A 21,450-nucleotide genomic window follows, 5' to 3' on the forward strand; every position below is an offset into this window, starting at 1 on the left:
GCCGAGGGAGCGGGGTGGCTCTCAAAGAAGGCCTGTATGAAAAGCACACAACCATGCGTAAGGGGGTAGAGGAGCAGCAACAAGCCGCCAAATTCCCTGGGTTCTCCAGAAACGCTGTGGAGAACAACAGCCCCAGGCTGACTACAGCTCCTGCTACCGGCTCCCACCAACACCAGGCTGCGGGGAACTCGCGAGACGCGTTGTCCCACGCGGGGAGTGGGAACAGCAAACCGCCTCCGTTTCTCTGCTCGAGGAAAAGCCACAATTTCTAGAAACTCGCCCAAACGCCGCCACCCCCCCGCCCTGTCTGGTCCTTCAAGCGAGCAGCACTCGCTTGAAGTGAGCTTGAAGATGAGTTCAGGCCCTCACAGGGAGGCAACAGGCGAGCAGCGACTTGAGCGTGTATTTCTGGGTACGCGGAAGCCGAAGGCCGTTGTGCGAACGCATTTGTCTGGGTATCGGGTTCCTCAGCTCTCTACCCAGGCCTCTTCCCAAGCTGCACAGTGACCTCCAAGCGCTAACTCAAGAGTTTCGCTGAATAGTCTCACATTTCTTCCTCCAGAATCAACAATACCAATCCCCTGCGAGCAGAAACTGCCCCAACTTTGCACCTCACTGTTGGTGAAAGGGCAGAGCAAGCTGGCACAGCCAGGAGTCGCCCCCATCTTCACCCAAGCCCCAGCGTTTCGCAGATCACCTCGCGCTAACAGACACTACAAGGTGACATCGAGACTCGGACGTGTCAAGTCCTGCAGCTAAGAGCTCGGCAGACTGTCCCAGGAAGGTCTTACGGTTTGGGGATGGCTGATTGTTCTGGTAAATGCTTTGCAAAGTGCTCTTTAAGAAAAAAAACAACCATAGTGAAAGCCTCCTCTGTGAATCCCTCATGCTACCAAGTCTTTGCTCAGAAGAGATCCCTAGGTGATGAAAAGGACAGAGCAGGCTCCTGGCTCAGCTTCGCTTTGAAACAAGAATTCCTCCTGAGCTTTCTCCTAACAGGGAAGGGATAATCAAAAGCCATATTTTAAAGTTTCTTCTTCCCAGAAGTAAAAGCGCAGGCAAATAGTAAACGCTAAAACCTAGACACGTTCTCGGAACTCCACCGAGACCAGCACTACGCTCCCCAGTCAGAGGGATGCTCAAGTCCAGTAACGGAATCACACCACCTCCAAGAGCAGCCTGGGCAGGCTCCTCTGCCTCGGCACAGCCCTGCTCTTCGCACACAGCACAAAGCGCCACGTCAAACTCGGACCCAGAGCAGGGCATTTAGCCAGTTTCTGCCCCCCGCGTCCCGGGGTGCCAGCACAGCCAGCCCCAACCGTGCCCTTCGGAGGAACAAAGTGCCGGAGTGAGCCTCAGCTCACCATGGACGCTATAACCATGATGAATCTTACTCTCTCTAAAGGCTGGCTGTTGGGGACCCTCAAAACGCTGCCACAAACCATGCCGGGTTTTATAGCAGTTTAAATGTGTGAAACTAATGCAACAGAAATCACTACAAGTTGCTCATTACTTTGTGAAAATGCTAATTTGAGACATTTCAATAAAATAATTCAACGTAAAGCAGCGCATTTCAGGGACTGGGCAACAGTCAAGAGAGTCAGGAGCAGAGCCACAGTTCAAAAGCAAAACCCACGTAGACACTCGTGGCTCCACCATCAGGTACTCACGGTGTTTGTCACAGATGAAGTTAATCAGTTCTTTAATTCCAGTTTCTTACCTTAACTTCTGCAGCCATTTTATCATTTGCAAATCCATCCACCGTTAGCTGAAGGAAAAACACATTGACCAGGGGTCAGCGTTCAGCATTTCAAAGGGGACCGCTTAGCTGTGGTCGTGTACGTGAGCAGGACTTTCCTCGCAGCTGCACGTACCTTTATTAGTCTGGATATTAAGAATCCACCTTGGTATCGATTATAAAGTTCCTCCCAGTTGTCCCTTACAAATTTCCAAGCCGCTTTCCTCCCCTGCTTGCTGCTTCCAGCCACTCCGCCGATAACAGACACCGTGTCCTGGGGACGTACTTCTTCCTGAGGAGGGAAACGCAGACAACTGTTCCAGACTGCTTCAACAAATACCGTGTGTGGCCTTTCTGAATTTCTACCCCAAATCAGTCAGCAATAGCGATCTTCCCCCCACAAACAAAGATTTAATCCCTAAGACTGTTCCTCCTGTTCTAGCACATTGTCTCCACACAGCGCTCAAGTACCAAGAGCTCCTGTCCTCATGGAAGCAGCAGCAGCTTTTCCAGTAACTTACCGAAAGTGCAAAGGTGAGAACTTTCTGAATCAGTTCTGGTTGAGAGATGGCTCCAAGAACTCGCTCGATCCGGTTCTTCTCCTCCTGCATGTCCGCTTGCTTGTGGAGCTGCAAAGCAGACAGCGTTAGTGCGCGGTGTTAAACAGCCAGTTCTTCCCCAGCGCTACGAACTTGCTCCGTACTCCAGAGCTGCTGGCTTAGTCCTCAGCCTCGTACGGGACAAACTGATCTGGTTTGAGTCATCTGGCAGCTACCCACGCTACAGGGAAAGTACCAGTACAAACAAGTTGATTTTCACCCATTCAAAGGGGGCTGGGTAGGACCGTGCCTGCAAGCAGTGAAAACTCATCCACAGCGAGAAGCCAGACTCCACTAGGTGGCAATTTCTCACCACACAGGGACTGGGCGACACCGGAGCGAAGCCCCGGTGCTCTCACTGTCTGTAAAACATGGGCTTGAACCTGTGGGCAGATAAACTGCACCTCAGAGGAGCCCGTAGGGTGGAATATGTCGCTTTTTGTGGCGTAAGCAGGCAGTGTTAACAGGAGCGTGCACTCACCTTCAGCATAGTGTCCAGAGTGGCACTATCTCCGTGCTTCAGAATGGTCACGTAGACCTAAGACAGAGCGCAAACACAGAAGGTCCTTCAAAACCTGCCCTTTGAGAAATGCAGCAATCGTTTTTATCATATTTGGGTTAGATTTCAGACAAGTGAACAGATCTGGGAGATACTGGCACTGACTCCTTTGATGTTTGAACACTGGACCTCAAAGATGCATCAACTCCTTTACCTGTTCCTCAATTTCAGCATCACTTGGGTAATTTCAACCACAGCAAAACACCAGAACAAGGTATCTTTGTACCATCCAACACCTGGCTAGTAAGTACCTGACACACACTCAGTGCAGATAGACCAGTCAGACCCCAGCAGGGCCAAGCTGAGACCCACAGAGCTCTTCCCCAACCCCGGTGCTTTCAGACCTGGAGGATGGAGGTTGCTCACGGGCGATCTAGAGGCCAGAGGCGTCCTGTGGCAGCCAGTGCAGGCACAACTGAGTGATTACATTGGTGATGACAGACAAGCCTTACTCAATTCGAGAAACACAGGGATGCTTGTACCGTGCTCCCCAGTGTAACTGTCTTCACAACTGGACTTATCCAAGCTCCCACCACCTCTGCCAAAACCAGCAGGTTTCAAACCTTGACACTGGTTTCCTCTAGCTTCCCTGTTCTTGGAAATAGCAGAGTTCAGTGCACACGGTGCTACAGGAGTGGGGACAGGCTTTTGGGAACCAAGATGTACAGTAACCTACAGGACTCCTCAGATCAGCAGACAGAATATGTTTTCCTTCCACATGGTCCTTAAATCGGCGTCGGGCTTCTTCTAACGTTGCCTTGTGACCAGCTTTTCCTAGTTTGCCCAAGACCAGACCTCTCAGAAGGGCATCTAGATGACCTAGTGAACGGGAGGAAAAACCAATTATTTAGAGACACAATTCAGCAATTAAATGAAGTGTTCTTCCACCTCGAGCGATCAGCGCAGAGCTGTGTAACAGTATCGCCACATGCCTGAGGGTATCTGAAGAAACTGGGCCTTTTCTTGCTCTCCTCGGTGCCAACTGGAGAACACATTTTTTTTTTTAAGGAAAGAGGGTGAGGAGAAGGTGATTCAGCCCAAACACAACAAGCGAGGCCTGTAACCTGAGCTAAGTCGGTAACATTAACCGGTTGTGTCTACAACAGGACTAGGACAAGTAAACACACACGTACGTGGTTTTCCACTTCTGTAGTCTATTAAGTTTCACGAGCTCCAGCAGTTGCAGAGCTAAAGCAGAGAATTGTTATCAGTCAGTGACTAGGGAGGACAAAGTTGTACCATTTTAACTTGTGCCTGATAACAGAGTCTCCTCTGGGGGTTTTGTGTTTGTCTGTCTCGTTTTAAGCATAAAAATACCCAACTGCCAACTTCAGACTCCTCTTCCTCCCTTCTCTCCCCTTTCCCAAAATCTTGATGGTTTATTGACACACGAGTTTTCCAAACCCACTACTAGATATCACAGCAGAAGTTTCCTACCCTCTCCAGGTTTGGGGTCCCATCCCAGTCTCTCCCCTATGGGTGAAAAGACATCTTTCACGAACACCTGGATCTCCTCATAGAAGTCTGTGTGGGACAAGAGAGTCGAGAGAATCCCCAGGTTACAGCTGAGGTCGCTCCACACAGTATAATTGGGCTCATTCACAAAAGCTTCCATGACTTTTAGAACCTCTACAGTGCTAATGATTCCAGCTCGGGCCTGGGAGAGGAAAAGACACAGATTAATCTTACTTCCAAAGAGAATGAAGATGTTTAATAGCTCATCACATTATCTATAGTCTACTGGCTGCACGGTGGGGCTCTGCCGAGGAGCGTTAATGCTAGCTGGAGCACCTCAGCTTGCGGTACGCGGCGCTTTTTGTACACAGGTAAGCACGGTACGAGGAGACAGGAGAGAGTGGTAAGCACGTTTTGCAAACGAGAAGTAGTCAAGGAGATTAAGTGACTTAACAACTGCAGCAATGCTGGCAAGAAAAAGCAAACCCCCAGAGTTATTCCCAGCCAGATACAACACCCACTGAATTTTTTTTTTAACTGAAAACAGTAAAGATGTAGAGATTTCATTTTTGCTCATCATTAAATTGAGTGTAAAACTGCAGAAGCCATTTTTGCTTCCCACTTTCCGTGAATTCGTTACAAGCAGCACTGCCTTTCCACCGCTGCCAGGAAAAATTTACACCAACTGCTTCACAGCGTCACGAGAACACTTCTGTGCTTAGTGCAGCTGATAACACCCACAGCAGGTATCTCCAACCACATTTGTGTTAATCTGGAACCAGACCAGTAATTTATGGTACTGGAGAAGAGGGGAAGGTCAATTTTTACTATCTACGCTACATTCACCTATGAGGAAAACATGATGTAAAACTGAAACTGAAATAGGAGCCTAACACAATGTTCCTACGTCTATTATTTGCTCGATATATTTTTCCCATTAGTTTTGCAGTGTTTGAGAAATGACTCAGCTCCAGTTTCAAGCCCCTTCAGCTAAGCCAGGACAAGAGCTGCAGGCTCGGAAGCTCGAGGGGCAGGCTGTCAAACCCAGGGTCTAAGAGCTTCCCCACACTTGCTCGCTAGCAAGACTAAGGAAGTACAAGGTGAGATGCAGAGGACAGTAAGTGACTGTTCGGAGCCCGCTTTGGGGACAAGTCCTCACTTCTGAGCAGCGAGGATCCCCAACAGGCACCTCCTCCAGCGGAGGACAGTTAGTACAAGCCCATCTGAAGAAAGCACAAGGAGCACTCGATAACTCCATTGAGGGGATCATTAAAACGTCCTCATTTTAATGAGTAAAATTGAGTTCTCAAAACAATTTTGTAAAAAAACCTATAGCATAACACACCCCTGCAGAGAACAGCGCACCAGCAGCTATGGCAGACTGCTACCATCGGGCTGAGTCCTAGAATACAAGTTAGAACTTGTCAGGCTAATTAATAACTGGATGTACACAGTAATCCCAAAGGCACTTTGCCTCCAGAAGCTGCCTCTGACTCCAGACACCGAGAACTGCGGTTCCTGTAGCTCCCAGCACTAAGCAGAACAGCAGAGGGGTGCTTACCAGAGAGAAAAGATCGTTCTGCAGGCCCAGCCTGTCCACGGGGGGTAGGGAGAGGTCTTTGATGGCTGGTATTAAACTCTCCAGCATGTCAGGGCTGTACTGAGTACGGTAAAACCCTACTGTTCCAAGGTTTAACTGAAAAGTACCAAAAGAGTGAAAAATTAGAAGGAAGGAACAAATAAAGAAATGCGTTTTCTTTTTTTGGACCACTAGAAATTTCTCCAAGTGTTACAGAGAGGAGCCAATACTCAACTGCAGCACAGAGAGGCCCCTCCATAAGAAACAGGATTGCAAGGGTGTATGGCGGGGGGAAAGAAGGAAAATTAAATCCAAGTGACAATCACACTTATTCCCAGTAATACATTCTCCTCTGTGGCGACTCACCTTCACCCACTGGTCTGGTTTGGTGTCTTTCAAAACCAGGGTGAGCTCTGGCTTGTCCATCAGTACCTGCATTTTGGCGCAGGTCGGGTCGTCACTTGTACAAATGCTTATGGGGACCATCCACATGGGGAAATCCTCCCCTGGGAGAGAAAGGAGAGAGGAAAAACCAGTACGTACACAACACTGAGAAACTCTGCCTGATGTTGAAACGAGTTTCAGCAGAAGTTTAAGCAAGGCTTAAATTTCAGTCTAAAGGCACAAATCTGAAGGAAAGCAGCAGATCTAGGCTTCAAAACCAAGAATCTCTAAATCACCTCAAGTCAAATGTTTTAATTTCTATAAGCACGGAAGATGGGTGGAATCTGCGTCTTCAGCTAGAGCTGGCTGCCCCGAGGCAGTTTTATTTCAGCCCTGCTATAAACCCAGCAGCTTACAGAGCTCCTCAGATGGCAACACTGGCCTCAAACCAGACACCAGAAGAGAAGCATCTCAGAAGGAAAATGGACCAAAGGCTGCAAGAAATGTGTTCTCCACACCAGGAGGATGTGGAAACCCCACGTGTGAGAGTTTTCTAGAGTTTTAACAATTAGTTCAACAGCCAAATTCAAGCAGAGCTCTGCAGAGCAGCTGCTTCATCTCTCAAAATCACTGCCATGGCACAGGAAGCGCTCCGTTCCTGCTCTTCTCGCTCATCTTACCAGTGTATGGTCCACTGGCACAGAACTTCTTCTGGACTAACTTCAACACTCTGTCGTCTTCTTGCTGAGGAAAGAAAAAGAAGGGAAGAAAAAAGTGAGAGGGGAAGAATTATCAGAACATCTAATCTCAGCTTCTGTATCTCCCAATACATCCATGTGCCCTCTGAAAACAGAGCAACCTGAGTTCTCCTGCAAAAAGAGCAGCTGCCTCCAGGGCCGCACAGGAGCATTAACCCTGTTCCTCTGAAAACGCACATGCCCTATTTCTCTTTCGAATGTGTCGTCTGACTTCAACTTCCAGCCAGTTAATCCTCGCTCATGCTGCAATCTTGTAGAATAAGCATAACTGAACTGGAATGAGAAGCAAAACGTGTGGGCAAGGGGAGGGAAGTCAGATATTCCCTCTCCCAGCACACATCTCACACACAAAGAGCGATTGGGCTCCGTCAGCAAGCTCCCAGCACATGATCGAGAGCGGCGGGGGAATAACTCCACATGGCTTGCGCTGGGTTCCTCAAGCGAGCTGCACTTCCCCTTCCTTCAGAAACAGGTCTGTCACCAAACAAAGCCACCCACTGCACCACCTCCTGATCAAAGAGAACTCTTCAATCACTGGATTGAAGTGATCACCACGGAATTTGATCTCAAAACAACAGTTACAGCCAGAATTTCTGATCTGACATGCTGAAAAACACGCAGTTAAATTTACCTGTTCAGCTTCCACATAAATGAGTGGAAATCCCATCTGTTTGGTCCACGTGTTCATCACAGCAGCGATAGGTTTCCCACTCGCTTTTTCCAGGCTGTCCCAGAGATCCTCTGCAGAAGAAAAGCCTGACTAAGGACTCGTGGAGTCTGGACAGGTCAGACGCTGTTAAGGACACTGCACGGGCACTGGAGGCTGCGGTGTTCCTCCAGTTTGCCCTTTGCATTCTGGTTGTATCGAATTGTGAAGGAAATGGTTTAAACCGCTCATGGAGGAGAGAGGGTAAAGAAAGCTTCTTTATAAAAAAACGCAATCAATACACATCGTGATAAAGTATAATAAAAATGAGCATTAAATATTTAAAACAGAGAAGAAAGGAATCTTCTCCTCAAGTTTTTTATGTATTATGCCAAAAGAGCCGACGGAACGACATGGACTGTCTCTGGACAGTTCCACTTGCACATTTATGCCCACTACACAGAAAAGGTTTAAGTACAGAAAGTGCTGCGAGATGTTAGCCCGGACTTTGACCTGTTTCTCTCACACACAATCAATACTGCAAAAGGCAGCCTGGCAAATCACCACCCTCCATGGCTAAATCCGATTACCGGGCAGACGGGGGTATCCAGGGAAGTGCAGCCCTTTCACACTGCCTCAGCCCCACACTCCTGAGAGAGAACCCCCCGCGCGCGTGGTATGAAACTGGAAACAAGCAGCTGTTTCCTGGCATTTTGGTGATCTCAGGAAAAACCAGTTTAAGAATGTCAGCACCGAAGAGTTTGTTTCCAGAACTCACTCCTCGTAAAGACCCGTAGCAAGCACCAGTTACCTGTAGCGGCATTCTTCTGCTGGAACTTCGTTAAATATAAATTCATTCCTTTCCGGAAGTCCTGGGAACATACAATCGGATTTGTAACGGCACCAGGAAGAGGTCCCTCCCCACCCTTCCTTTGTGCTCCACAAATCGGTCAAGGGCTCTCAGCACCAGTGTGCACATCTGTAACTCCTCCTAGAGGTTCCCACTATCTTACTTCTCCCAGGTAAGTTCAGACAGAGCCCAAACACAAACCGGAGAAAAGTTTTCAAAATACAGAACACAGATTTAATTTGTTTAATGGTTGAAAGATTTAACAATCTCCATTTGGCCTTTTAACATCAGGGTTTTACCTCGTCGCCAATGTAGTCGTGCAGCATCCGGATTACAGACGCTCCCTTGCTGTAAGAAATAGCATCGAATATTTCATCTACTTCAGAGGGATGGCCAACACTAACCTGGGGGAAACAGGACAAGTAACAGTGAGAACAACCGCCGCCGCCCAAAGAGTTCGGTTTGGTTGGTTTAGAGTTTCCAGGAGCTGACTCTTCTCGCTGAAGGAAGCGCTTGTGTATCCATCAATACCTTAGTCTTAGTGGAACCTCTGCACCCAATTAAACATGTTCACGAAGCAGCAAGTCCAGCCAGGTCCCACTTATTTCAGGACAGTCTGCACCACACTCACAGTTCTGGGAGCTCAGCACAAAAACACCTGCAGTGGCTCAACAGAAACCAGTACAAACCAGCAGAGTCGGGTAGCTTGGGCTCTGGGCTGTGCTGCACTTTGGTTGTTGTTGAGCACTGGGGTAAGTCAGCAGCTACTTCACTGTGCCAGAAAACTGCCCACTTTGATCAGAAACCAAACTAAAACACAAATAATGACGAGTTTTGATCTCAACTTTGCCCTTTCAAGTCAGCAGAGCGGAAAAGCTCCAGAAGGAGCCATCACCAGACCCTCAAACCTCACTTCTGGAATGCTAATTCAAGCAGGGGAAAAGGCACAAAGTGTAAATGCGACCTCGGATTTTCCTTTGCCTCCCGGATGACTGCAAAGGTCCTTTTTCCAATAGGAAGCAAGCTTACACACAGCTGACAAGAACAAAAGGGCCAATCGACAGCAAAGCCAGAACTTACTTCAATAGGGTGACTGTTGTCTAAGGCATCAAGCTCTTGAGCTCGTGTGTAATCAGCAGAAACAAACTGAGTCCAGATATCGTACTCTGGGAAACAGTGATCCACACACAGGTACTCGATCCAGGAGGCAAACCCTTCGTTCAGCCAGAGGTGGGTCCACCATTCCTGGGGAGGTAAGAAGGCAGAATAAAGAACAATGTTCCAACAACTTTGTCTAATCAGCAGTAAGCCTGCAGCCAAGATAAGCTGTCAACACCTGGTTTAGTGCAGATCAGAGAAACCGGGAATGCCTGTAGGCACAGATTCCTCTGTATACAGAAGTCACTGGCCCAGGAAGAGTAACCAGCACCCAGTAACTGCTTTCCCCTTCCCCTAAGTCGTAGAACCTCTCCATGGAGGAGAACTGCACGTACAAATGAAATTCCCAGAGACTAGACTAGAGGTCAGAGCAGAGCTGCTGAGGAACAGCCAGGAACGTCACCCAGACTAGGGAAAAGAGGTGGGGACATGCAAGGCCACCGTTTGGTCCGCGGCAGAGCTGTGGGCAACACCACAACAGCGTCTCTTCCGAACAGAGCAGCAGCCTGGTTTGGTTTGGCTTTTTGTAAAGAGCGTGTTTACACCAAGGAGAAAACCTGGAGCTGGCAGTTGTTAGACGCTGGAAACCCGAAATCTTGTAAACAGTTAAAAGCGTTTCTCACCAGCCAAAGGGGTGGGCTTTGTTTTTTTAAGAATGTTACGTGGATATTTGAAAATTCTTCCTTTCACTTTTAGTATTTAACTGCAGTAAGAGAGGTAAGGAAACAAGCTACGGATGCGGAGGAAGAAAACACCCTTTCCCAGAGCAGCACTTACCAACCACTCTTTGAATGGAAAGGGGGTGGCTGGCTCGGAAGTGCGGGGCTGTGAGGGGGGTGTCGAACCAGCCCCGAGAGCTGAGCTAGAGAACTACAGCTCCTGCTCTGAATGAAACACCTACCCCCAGGAGGGGAAACTTCCACAAGCAAAGCTGTGACTGAAACTCGACACAGATAAGCCCAGCTTTTATTTTTAGAGTGGAGACTATCCAATTTTCTTTCACTTTTCTGATCGCATCTGTTTCCAAGACGAGGTTCCAACACACACAGACTGCTGCCAAAGGATTCATGCCACTGCAGAATAGTTTCTTGGGCAATTAGGTACGTGTAAATCTTTCCACCTCCCTGGTTTTCTCCCTTATTCCTCTGGCAACCTCATTGTTCACCAGTCGTCTTCCCCTGGAACTAGTCTTATTTCTCTTTGCTACAGAAGAACTGGCACATTGTAAGGTCTGGCAAACAAACCCAGGGACGGCAGCGAGGCTTCGTGCTGTGCTGCGCGCCCCTCAGTCAGGGAGGAGAACAAGAACCTTCTGGGAATTGGGAAGTCACTGTGGGATGGCTTTTTGAATTTCCCACAGATCACAGAAGGTAAAATAACCCCCAAAGAGGAAAATTTTTGGAAGAGTTAAAACTTCAAAAGGAAAAGAAAAAGATAATCCAATATGAATTTGAGAGATTCTTGGCAGTCTCTCTCGAGTTTACTGCCTCAGTCCTCAGTGGTCAGAAGGACCACGGGTGGTTTGTGGGTCACTACAGCACCTGCTGGTGTCCTGCAGCCCCTCCTCGCTTCCAGCTGCTCAATGCCACTGAAAGCTAAAAATATACTACTTTAATATTACTTTTCCATTTAAATATGGTGGCGTTCTCACACGGAAGCTACTTGTGCTACCACAAACAGGAATGGATGCAGCCAAGTAGCTTTTGAGAGGCACTGCACTGTAGAAAAGTTTGACAAACTTCCGTCAGTGTCATCATTAATATTGACACCGGGTTTTTAACTCCATCCACTGACATTCCATTTAAGCAGCCAAAAAGCCAGAAGAATGCAGATCTGGGGCTCCAGAAGTCACGCATTTTTTACCAAACACACTGGTGTCTCACAAGAAACTTCCTAACCTGTGAAATATTTGGATTCAAGCATCTGTTTGCAGGGCTTTGGGAAAAGAAATGTCAGGGCTAATTATCAGAGAAAGCTGAAGCCATTTGTTAACAGCTCTGACAGATTCAGGCTCCTAAGTCAACGGAATTGATTTAGGGTTCAGCCCTGTTGCCTCACATATGCTTTTATTCCCACTCAATGTCAGACCATTCCGCCAGCTGGCTCCCCAAATATCCAAAGTCATTCATCTGAGTTACTGCTGAGCGATTTTTCAGCTCCTGGGCTGAGCTGGTCCTGCTGCGCCTGCGTGCTGTGAAAGCCTGAGGAGTGAACCACACCTACCCGAGAGGAAAACAGCGGGTTCTTGCTTCTGCATAACCCGACCAGCAAAAGCTTTTCCATGGAACACCCGCTCCACTCTAACCAGGACAACATTCAAACAACAGAACATTGCTGCACAATGACAAGGTGTAAGAAAACTTCTACGGGATACAGTACTAAAAAAACCCAAAGCACTCTTTAAATATTTGAATTATTTCTCTTAGGGAGAGCGTGATGCTGTTAAGGAGCACCTGAACACACGCACACACAAGGAAGCACGCGTCAAAGAGAACTAGAAGAACTTGTAGCTATTAGATACCATGGTCACAAGGTTTCCAAACCACTGATGAGCGAGTTCATGTCCCACAACCAGAGCGACCCACTGGCGAGATGAAGAGCAGGAATTTTTGGGGTCGATGAGCAGTGCAGTCTCCCTGTATTTGAGAGAGAAAGATAACTGAAGAGGGTGGTACACGCCTCGGGGAAAAACACAATTGAAAGCAGGTTAAGTTATCTAAGCAACCTAAAAAGTGATCAGTACAACCGAAAACAACCAAAAGCTCTTTCAGTTTAGTCATTATTTTGGTCAGTTAGCAGCTGTTGCAGCGCTTTGGAGCGGTAGTTCCTTACAGCATGCAAACAGACAAGTGCAAAAACCCAGGCAGGAACGAGAAAGTTTATCCTTTATTTATAAGGCAGCTCACCTACACAACCCAGGAACCTCAACTGCAACTCCCCGGGTGCTGCACGGTGAACGCGCAGCGAGTCTCTTCTGCCTCCCGCAGCCCCAAAGCAATTCCAGCTTCTCCAAGCGCACAACCAGCCATGTGTCACTCACCAGCGCAGACACACACCACCCTCCAGGCCGGGCACACACGCTCCCAGTCAGGCACACAACCTCCCGCTACAACCACCCCGGGACTGAGCGGGTCAGTCACAGCACGGGGCGGGCTGCTGCAACTCAAAGGGGAAAATGTGCAACTCAAGACAGAGACGGTGCCTGCGGGTTGTGCCAACCTTCTGTCCCCGAAGGGATAAAGCAAGCGTGCCAAACTGAGCATAAGGGGGCAAATTAACTGCACAATTAAGAAAGGCTTCCAAAAATCCTACTCATCCAGGAGAAATATTTGTTTTTCCACAGGGAGTAAAATACCAGATTTCATCAGGATTGCACTAAGCAGACAAGTAGATTTGAAACCTGGGCTCAAATTTCCATTGCAGTTTAAGGCCAAATTAAAAGTTTAGTACAAGAAATTCAAACTATTTCAGGATGCAAAGTCCAAAGCTGACAAGACCAATGTTGTACAAAATGAAAATCATTCTAACGAGGAGCACAGATAATAATATCAAGCAAGAATAGAAAAGCTTGATCAGATGAATAAAAAAAAAAAACGAACTGAAAAGGAAGGCAAGTTAATCTTTTGGATTTACTCACATCCACATGGTTAGACTGTGGCTGCTAAATTTGCCAACTTGCCTATGACATAAAACAAAAAACCCTTCCAGCTGTGTCAGGGAGTACAGAACTTTTACGGGGGGAAAAGGGGCCAAGAAAGTTCGCTGGTAGAACAGGCAGTGCTGCCAGACACTGAAAAATCTCACGCCCTTGGCCGGTACTTGTCAGGGCTCATTCTTGCCTTCCCGGGGTTTGTACAATAACGCACGCTGCTGCAGAAGTCAAAATGATCCAAACCGAAGCAAGAGTTGAAGGTCTCAGCCTTATTTGGGATGATACCAAATAATTACAGCTCCCTAAAACTAATTGATTACTTCCAAGAATTAGTGAACAAAGAGGGGGAAAGACAGTATTTTAACAGCATACCTATAAGTAACAAGGCCCCAGTTCTCCATGGCACCTTTATAAAATAAATACAAAGGTTTATTGATATTGATACACACCTCTTCCTAAATGTTTAAAATTCAAATAAAATACAGGTCAGCAATAAAGCGAGTTACTTTACCAGCAGCAAAGTCTGCAATAGCTATGAGATCAATTTTAGGAAGAGGGTAAGGAACATTGAAGTAGTCCTTATAAAAAGGCAGAGTTTTAGCAGCAACCTGTAAGAAACAAGAGGAGAAACATTAACAATCGGTGAAACTTTTCAATTTATGACCGAAACTCGCCTAAGAGAGCAACATACACAAGACTTCTTCCGGAAGCCCCATTCCCAGCTTCCAGAGCACAAGAGTTTGGAGTCTCCCACCCCTTTCTCTCCCAGGGTTCAGCCCTCCCTTCAGTACGTATCGTCTCTGGACAAAGTCGACATCACCAACTCAGGACTGAACTAAACCATATGCTTTTGTCCTCACATACCGGTTTGTCCACAGCTGAAACCCTGTTTAAAATCAAGCCTGGTCTCTCCAAGCCATTAAATAAAGAGCTGCCTCCTGAGCTTGGCGTGGCTTGAGGAGAGTGAAGAGAAGAGCACGAAGCATCCATGGAGTTGCCCTGAGCGCATTTACCTCTAACGCAAACTTTCCTTGTTCCGCCTTGCCCACGGGAGTGTAAACACGCACTAAGACGCCGTCCAGGGACCTGGCCTCTACGAAGTCGTATTCTCCCACCACAAACGCTACGAGATACGTCGACATTACGGGGGTGCGAGCAAACTTCACCTCCACCAGGTTCTCATCATCTGGGTATGGCTTCCGGTCGATGACGTTCTTCAGTGTGGAAGGGACCAGTTAGTTTCATGGAAGTGAAACTGTATTACACAAGATACCTGACTGCTGCGGCACTACCCGTCACGTGTTCGCAATGAAAGGACTTGACTGAGTTTAAGCTGCAGTTCCCCTCCTAACTAAAACTGCCCCATCACACAGGGAGGTGTGCTCATAAAGTTATACTCAGCTGCTGCAAGGGCAGCTGAACACGTCACTGTCAGCTGCTGGCCTTCAGAGAGAGCGTTACCCACATCCCAGCGAGGCATCAGGCTTTCCCTGTAAAGTCTGAAGCAGAAGCCGCAGCCATGTGGTCAGTGGGCAAGGCCAGGCTTTACGGGTAACTCTGAAGTTAGCTACTGGAATTGAAAGTCTGGTTTTACACCGAGTTGCTCTTCTCCAGCAACACGACCTAGAAATACATGCGCCGTGTTGAAAGCAGCAACCTGAAAATGCCCACTGGTGTTTGTGACAGAGGTGCTTCTGCTCGCGTTGGATCCCACTTCTGGTCAGTAATTCTCCAGAACAGAAAACATGCTTATTTATCTCAAGTGCTCATGTAGCTCTAACAGCTATATAAACACACAAAGGCTTATTTTTTTTCCAGTCACTCTTAATCAAGCAGCACGTGGCTTCACATAAGCTAAGACTTTATTTTTCTCCTCTTTTTTCTTTTTTTTAAACCACCACCACTGTGTCTGTACACCCTGTTTAAGTATCTGAGATCCCAATACCACCTTTTTGAAAGTGTTCTCAGTTTATTGCAGCTTAGTAATAGCTGGTGAGACGCCCATACTGCTAGCTCCCTGTTACCCAGACACACTGTTAGCTACCAAAGAACCAGCTGCTGTTTTTACAGCTTTATCTGAACCACCGTCGACTTGCACATCAAGAACTTACCATGTTTGACAAAGCTACTCTGTCTTTAGGAACCACCAAAGAAATATCAAACGTTGCCTTAATAGCAGGCTCGTCCCAGCAAGGGAAAGCTCTGCGAGCATCGGTAGCCTGAAAGAAATAAGAGCATTAAATAAATAAATCACAAGAAATGGTGGCAATAGATCACACTCAAAAATTCAGCGTATTTTACAGGCAAGAAGTCGGGTGAATGTTGGTTAGTGGGTGGTGTGGCCTCTTTGCTGACCTCTGCATTAGAGCATTTTATTATTACTTACTTTGCTCTTGGTTAAAAAAAAAAAAGGCAGCTGAAAAGCATTCTGTGCTCTGATGGAATTCTACAGTCGGAGCAAAATTTAGCAGAGTCATGACAGGAGCAAAGCTCAGTCATGTGAAAGCAGAGAGGGCACCCAGGCGTTCACAGAGCGTACCACACGACCACCTATTTATATTCCGCCTGTAGACTGCGCCCAAGAAACGTTCTCTTTGTACTGGGTAAGCACCGTGTGGGTTTATGTAAGCAGGCAGATAACGACGAAACTACACGATGGTATAAAATCCTGTCAGGATGTCCAGGGTTTACATAACCCTTGAGACAGAATCCGGCTCCCATTCTGGATGACATTAAGACACTGAGATAAAGGCAGAGTGTCCTATTAAAAAATTAATACGGTTCACCAGAGGAATCAGACACATCTCACCAAACTGCTGCTCTTAAACATCGCAGCTGCTGTATCGAGACGGTGCAGCACACGTCAGCGTCATCCTTGGCTGGGGAGTTTGCCAGCTCCAGAACTGACTGACCTTGACGTCGCCACGTAAAGGCTGCTTTTACTGTGACCCATTCGTGCCGAGAGCGAGGGGCTCAAAACCATGGATTTTTCAAATCTGCCCCGAGGGTGGAGCTAACGCCAGGAAACGGTTTCTTTGCTGCTTCCAAGCATAAACCCTGCTTGGAGAGTGATGTTCCCTGACACCACCACCACAGCCCGTACCTCGAACTGCGTGACAGCAGCGTAGCGCGTGTCTCCAGTCGGGGTGGTGTATTTACTTCGGTAAAAACCTTTCATTTTATCGTTCAGCTCCCCTACAAAGTCTATCTTTAGCGTTCCCGTCCCTGTAACAGAAACAGATGGACCATTGTTACTTGCATGTGCCAAACAGAACAGTCAGTTGGTCTGGCCCTTCAGGCCAGGCTACTCAGCTGGCCCAGTGCCCTGCGGAAAATAAGATGTCCCTCCACCTCATCTCGACCCCTCGCTTCTCTGCCAGCCTCCCTCAAACCCTTCCCTCTCCACACACAAAACCGGCTCCAGCAGAGCAACGCTGGCAACGCCAGACTCACCACCACGTTTCAGCAGGGATGAGGCTGCTGCACTACATCCTCATCGTCTAAAGACAACGTGATAACCAAGACAGACCTACCTCAAGGACTCCTCATCTGAGGAGTCCGATCCTACAATCCCTACCTTTGAGTAAAGCTCGTAGCCACACAGGATGGCTCCTAAGTAATAAAAGCATCCTAGGAAATCTGCTACAACAGCCAAGATGGAGCACAGGCTGCCTTCAAGCTCCTAAGTTAATTTGTCTCAAGATTCATTGTGCTCTCCACATCTTGGTGCAAAAGGGGAAAGCCAACTTTGATCAGCGAGCAGCACCTCAACATGCCACAGCATGGCACACTCTGGTTCTATCACCCCAGAGCCTCTATCGTCAGGATGAAATAAAACTGCTTTATTCAAACTGAGGAGCTAAGTTCCAATCAAACTCCTCAGAGCAAAAACCTGTAGCGGTTTCAGAAGAATTAGTACATTCACACCTAGGAAAATACCACAGTAATTCAGAGCAGCTCGTTCTCACCGAGAGGAAACCACATCATCACAGGTAACATCAACAGCTTCTGAGCTCAGCTCCCAAGCGCAGGTAAATCACTGGAGCCAGCTCTGGGGCTGGACACAAACACCACCATTGGTGAGACACCAGTTTCAATTCCAGGGGCTCACAGGTGACTTAGAGTGGACACGCTCCCCGGGGAGCACTACATTCATGGTCAGAAACCTCAGGGAAGACAGAGCTGTCCTACACTGGTTTTTCCAAGAGCAAACGTCTTAAACACGTGGTTGAAGGGAGCAGGAAGCGTGACAATAGCTCTTACCTTTCTGAAGAGTACTGGGAAAGGAGAGAGTAACCTTTTCATCCTCGTTTTGATAGTTGAACCCTGTGGCATGTACCTCTGAAAGAGAAAAACTTTGTTCGAAATAAGCCCCAGAGACGTTTTTGTAACTCATGAACATTTAAAATTAACTGAGGCAGCTGAATCCAAGAACGTGCTGGAGTCACTGCACAAATCCATGAGGATTTTGAATAATCCAGAAGGCTACAAACACAAGCAACCAAAGAACCACCACCCACGGTCGGGGTCCATGTTGTATTATCTTCCTCCAGACAAGGAAATCTGCCGCATTTACAGCGGACAACAAAGCCAGAGCCTCAAAGCACCGCTGCCGTGCTCCTTCCACCTCCACCACGCCCTGCATCCCATTGCCCCGGGCAGGGGGGTAACAGGAGATGCTGCTCAGCTTTAACCGCGGTAAGAACAGCGTCCTGTGCAGCGCTGGGAGCACTGCTAACGACGGCTACAGTCCCAATGAACGGTCAAACGCGGCGCAAAGCCTGCCCTTGGTGTTCAGCGCTGACAGCCGTGCAGCAGGACTCTCAGCAGTTACTCCAAACAGGATGCTTATGATTTATTTAACTAATCTGTGGGTTTCCCGCTACCAGCCACAGCAAGGTGCTTTGTTTGGGTTGAACCACAGATGAAAACACAACCTTGGTTTTATTTTATAATTGTCTTCAGAACCGGCGCCCTGTCTTGGAGTGTAAAGACTATTCCGCATCCAAAACTGTCCTCGGTATCGAGCAGGGTGGCCCTTACACAGCACCGGATCTGTTCGTGGATGCACACACCCGGCCTGCGGGGCCGAGCTGGGGAGATGGGGAAGGGATGGGTGCACAGGAATGAAACCATCCTGCAGCTGGGAGTTGCTGGATCCAAGGGACAATGCCTGCACTTGCTTCTGCGTCCCCAGTTCATCACATCCCACAAGGACACATCATTGTGTGAAGCTCTGAATGGTCACAGAGAAAAGGACAAAAACAGGAACCCTGGAAACACATAGAGGTAAACCTCCTAAAAGAAAAACGTACCATTGCCTCAACCTCCTGATTTTGGGGAATTCTGAACAACAAAGCTTGTTTAAAACAACAATTTCATTTACACAATGTTGTGTCTTCTGCGCTCAAGGATCACCACAGAACACCGGCGACAGCCTGAGCACGCGGGCGAGAGGCTCAGCTAAGCCATTCCACACAGACAACCTGAACTGGAAACAGGGGTTTATTTTCTGTAACGGTTAAAGTGCTCTTTATTCAGAGACAGTCTGATTCCAGCCTGAAGTCGGAGGTAATGCCTACCTCTGCTCACAGAGAACGTCAATGCGGGAACTGCAGGAACACATTAGTGTTAACTACTGGTCTCACAGTGCTCTGCTCAGTGTTCAATCGGCATTAACCACCACGCGAGGGTACATAATACACATCTACAATAAACCAGTTCTGGCTGTAAAATATAGGCACGGAAACAAATTCAAGAAAAAAATGCTTTAGAGGCTCACAGAGAAGAACTTCTAGAGGAGTTCCAAGGCTTTCAACATCAGCTGTAAGCAGGGGCAGATGGACCGTTCAAACAGAACACGTGCCAAGGACACCAGAACGCCAGCAAGCGTTGGGCAATGACAAACACCAAAGGTTTAGCTTGTCGTCTGGTAACTCTGGAGAACGCTGAGGCAGAAGGGGCGGTGTTCCAAAAGAGCTGGAGAGAAAGTACTCAGGGAACGGCTGACATACGAGACAAGTCAAAGAGGGCTTCTGGCAGCGGAGAGCGGAGCTGGCTGCTGACTCCATCGTTCAGATCCTGTGGATTTTGATCCCTGATGTCGTCAGAGTCCACAGATGACAAACCTGCTGTTCTGCAATGGGACGTTGGTGACCTCGGGCAGAGGGAGGGATGGGCTGAATACCTGTGGGAAATCGATGTCGGCCTGCCCGGGAGGAAGGCCGCTGCCGGACAACCTGCAGCTGCTGAGCTGTCAGCCTGCGGTCAGAGACTCCACCAAAACCTGAGAAGCGTCTGATAAAGATCAGCACGAGAACGCAGAAACGCTCCCCCCGTGTGCTGTAAAATGACCACAGCAAACCCAAAACATTTTTATCTTTTTACAGCTTCTAATGGAAACAATCTGATACCGAAGACAAACAATACCATGACTTCAGGATCACGCTTCTGACCTACTGAAACCGAGAAACGCAGAAAAATGCGCGTTATGCAGATCTTCTGCCAAAAGCTGACAACGAATATCAAGTTTCCCCCTCCTCCTCTTCTGCCAAACGTGAAGTCCTCCTCAGTCTTTTGAAGCCATAGCTCCGTGACTTTATAACCTTTTCAACCCGTGCTAGGAGAGACGCAGGTAAACGTTACCAAGGCTAGAAGGAGGTGAAGACCTTTGGGTTTTTCGTCCCCGCAGCAGCCTGGGAAAGCATGTTGTGAAAGAAACCTGGTTTCCAAGAGCTTCTCGACCTTTGTTTTACAGCGTTTGATCCCAGCTACCCTCAAGTTCGAAACAACTTCTAAACAAGTTACAGTCAGTGTCTAGAAGAACATTTTCCACCCTCAACTCCAGCCATTTTTTGTCACTCTCAAAGCAGCTGATATATCAATTTCTGAAACAGCAGAATATAAAGGAAAGATTCAAAGTTACTTTTTTTTTTTTTAAACTATTCACTGCCAATAATTTAATCCAGAGCAAAAGACCCATGGAAAACCATCAACAATACTTTTTGTTGGCGTTTAAGAGGACTGCTTATAACAAAGATGTAATTGCAGTAAAAGGCTGTCTGAATTCCTGACAGCGCGGAATACAAAAGCTCCTGAAGAGAACAACACAATTTTGGCAGGCTGCGAACTTTGGAGAGCTTGGCACTGCAAGGTTGTGAGTTAATCACTAGCACATTAGGACTCGGTCTGGACCAAGTCGCATGAGAAAATAAGAAGCTGCTTGCACTCCCCGCCTTTGGGAAAAAGGCACGAAAACCCCATCCAGCTGCCCTCCCAAGCTCAAAGCGCTACGTACCAACTTCTACAGCAGCGTTTTAGAGAAATTACAGCCCTTTCCAGAGCTCTTCCTGAAACCACAGAGTAACCAGACAGACACATCAAATAATGATCCCAGCTTCTGTATCGCGTGGATCCCAGCCAGAGGCATTGAGCGCTGTCACACGTACATGTGCTTCAAAGCGAAGACAAAGCCAAGTGCAAGAGACGGAATTTTTCCAAGCAGCCTCATTCTGTGGCATGGAGTCACCACAGACAATTAAGGTATGGTGGCTTAATGAACTTGCATTCACCGACTGAGCTGCAGGGGCTGTGTTCACTCCGATAGCTCAGAACATCTACGTGTTGACACGGCACCCACCGTCCTCCTTCAGCAGCAGCCACTGGACTATGCCGATGCAGCTCCCGAGAACGCTAAAGCTTCCCAGCCTGTCCACATCTCTTCACGTGTTTCAAACTGGTGGTTGTAAAATTCTTCAAAGGAGTCAGAAGTATTCTCGCAGATCAGATATTCCCAAACTGTCCATGCCAACACAGCCCAGGCCTCCTTAAAGCCCCATCATTAAAAACCCTGTCCCATCAAGCCATCTCCAGAAGAAGGGATGAAGATGAGCTTTTCAACAACCAAGAAAAGTCCATCAACGTCAGCCAAGACTCTGGCGTAACCAGCACTGGGCACCACCATCCCACCACATCCTTACCATGCTGGGAGGGAAAAGATGAAAGTAATGAGTTCTGCCCTTGAAACCTTTTAAAGGTTGGTATACGAACCAAAGGTCACTGGATTATTTCTG

At 47.8% G+C, this 21,450-nt stretch overlaps 1 protein-coding gene across 1 annotated transcript in view; it reads right to left on the reverse strand.

Annotated features, from left to right (window-relative positions):
- NPEPPS (aminopeptidase puromycin sensitive) overlaps window positions 1-21,450 on the reverse strand; it is a 24,477-nt gene that overhangs the window by 219 nt on the left and 2,808 nt on the right. The window contains exons 2-22 of the mRNA XM_010131211.1: window positions 17,642-17,719; window positions 16,482-16,603; window positions 15,490-15,597; window positions 14,392-14,592; window positions 13,890-13,986; window positions 13,751-13,784; window positions 12,248-12,362; window positions 9,649-9,813; window positions 8,868-8,972; window positions 8,530-8,590; window positions 7,704-7,813; window positions 6,995-7,058; window positions 6,297-6,436; window positions 5,913-6,047; window positions 4,334-4,553; window positions 3,573-3,715; window positions 2,819-2,875; window positions 2,260-2,367; window positions 1,875-2,030; window positions 1,721-1,768; window positions 1-32 (exon numbers count right to left, since the gene is read on the reverse strand). Coding sequence (XP_010129513.1) covers window positions 1-32; window positions 1,721-1,768; window positions 1,875-2,030; window positions 2,260-2,367; window positions 2,819-2,875; window positions 3,573-3,715; window positions 4,334-4,553; window positions 5,913-6,047; window positions 6,297-6,436; window positions 6,995-7,058; window positions 7,704-7,813; window positions 8,530-8,590; window positions 8,868-8,972; window positions 9,649-9,813; window positions 12,248-12,362; window positions 13,751-13,784; window positions 13,890-13,986; window positions 14,392-14,592; window positions 15,490-15,597; window positions 16,482-16,603; window positions 17,642-17,719 — 2,299 coding nt within the window. The remainder of the gene's footprint in view (window positions 33-1,720; window positions 1,769-1,874; window positions 2,031-2,259; window positions 2,368-2,818; window positions 2,876-3,572; window positions 3,716-4,333; window positions 4,554-5,912; window positions 6,048-6,296; window positions 6,437-6,994; window positions 7,059-7,703; window positions 7,814-8,529; window positions 8,591-8,867; window positions 8,973-9,648; window positions 9,814-12,247; window positions 12,363-13,750; window positions 13,785-13,889; window positions 13,987-14,391; window positions 14,593-15,489; window positions 15,598-16,481; window positions 16,604-17,641; window positions 17,720-21,450) is intronic.

The sequence above is a fragment of the Buceros rhinoceros genome, unplaced genomic scaffold (assembly GCF_000710305.1).
Source record: "Buceros rhinoceros silvestris isolate BGI_N320 unplaced genomic scaffold, ASM71030v1 scaffold24422, whole genome shotgun sequence".
Taxonomy (NCBI): Eukaryota; Metazoa; Chordata; class Aves; order Bucerotiformes; family Bucerotidae; genus Buceros; species Buceros rhinoceros.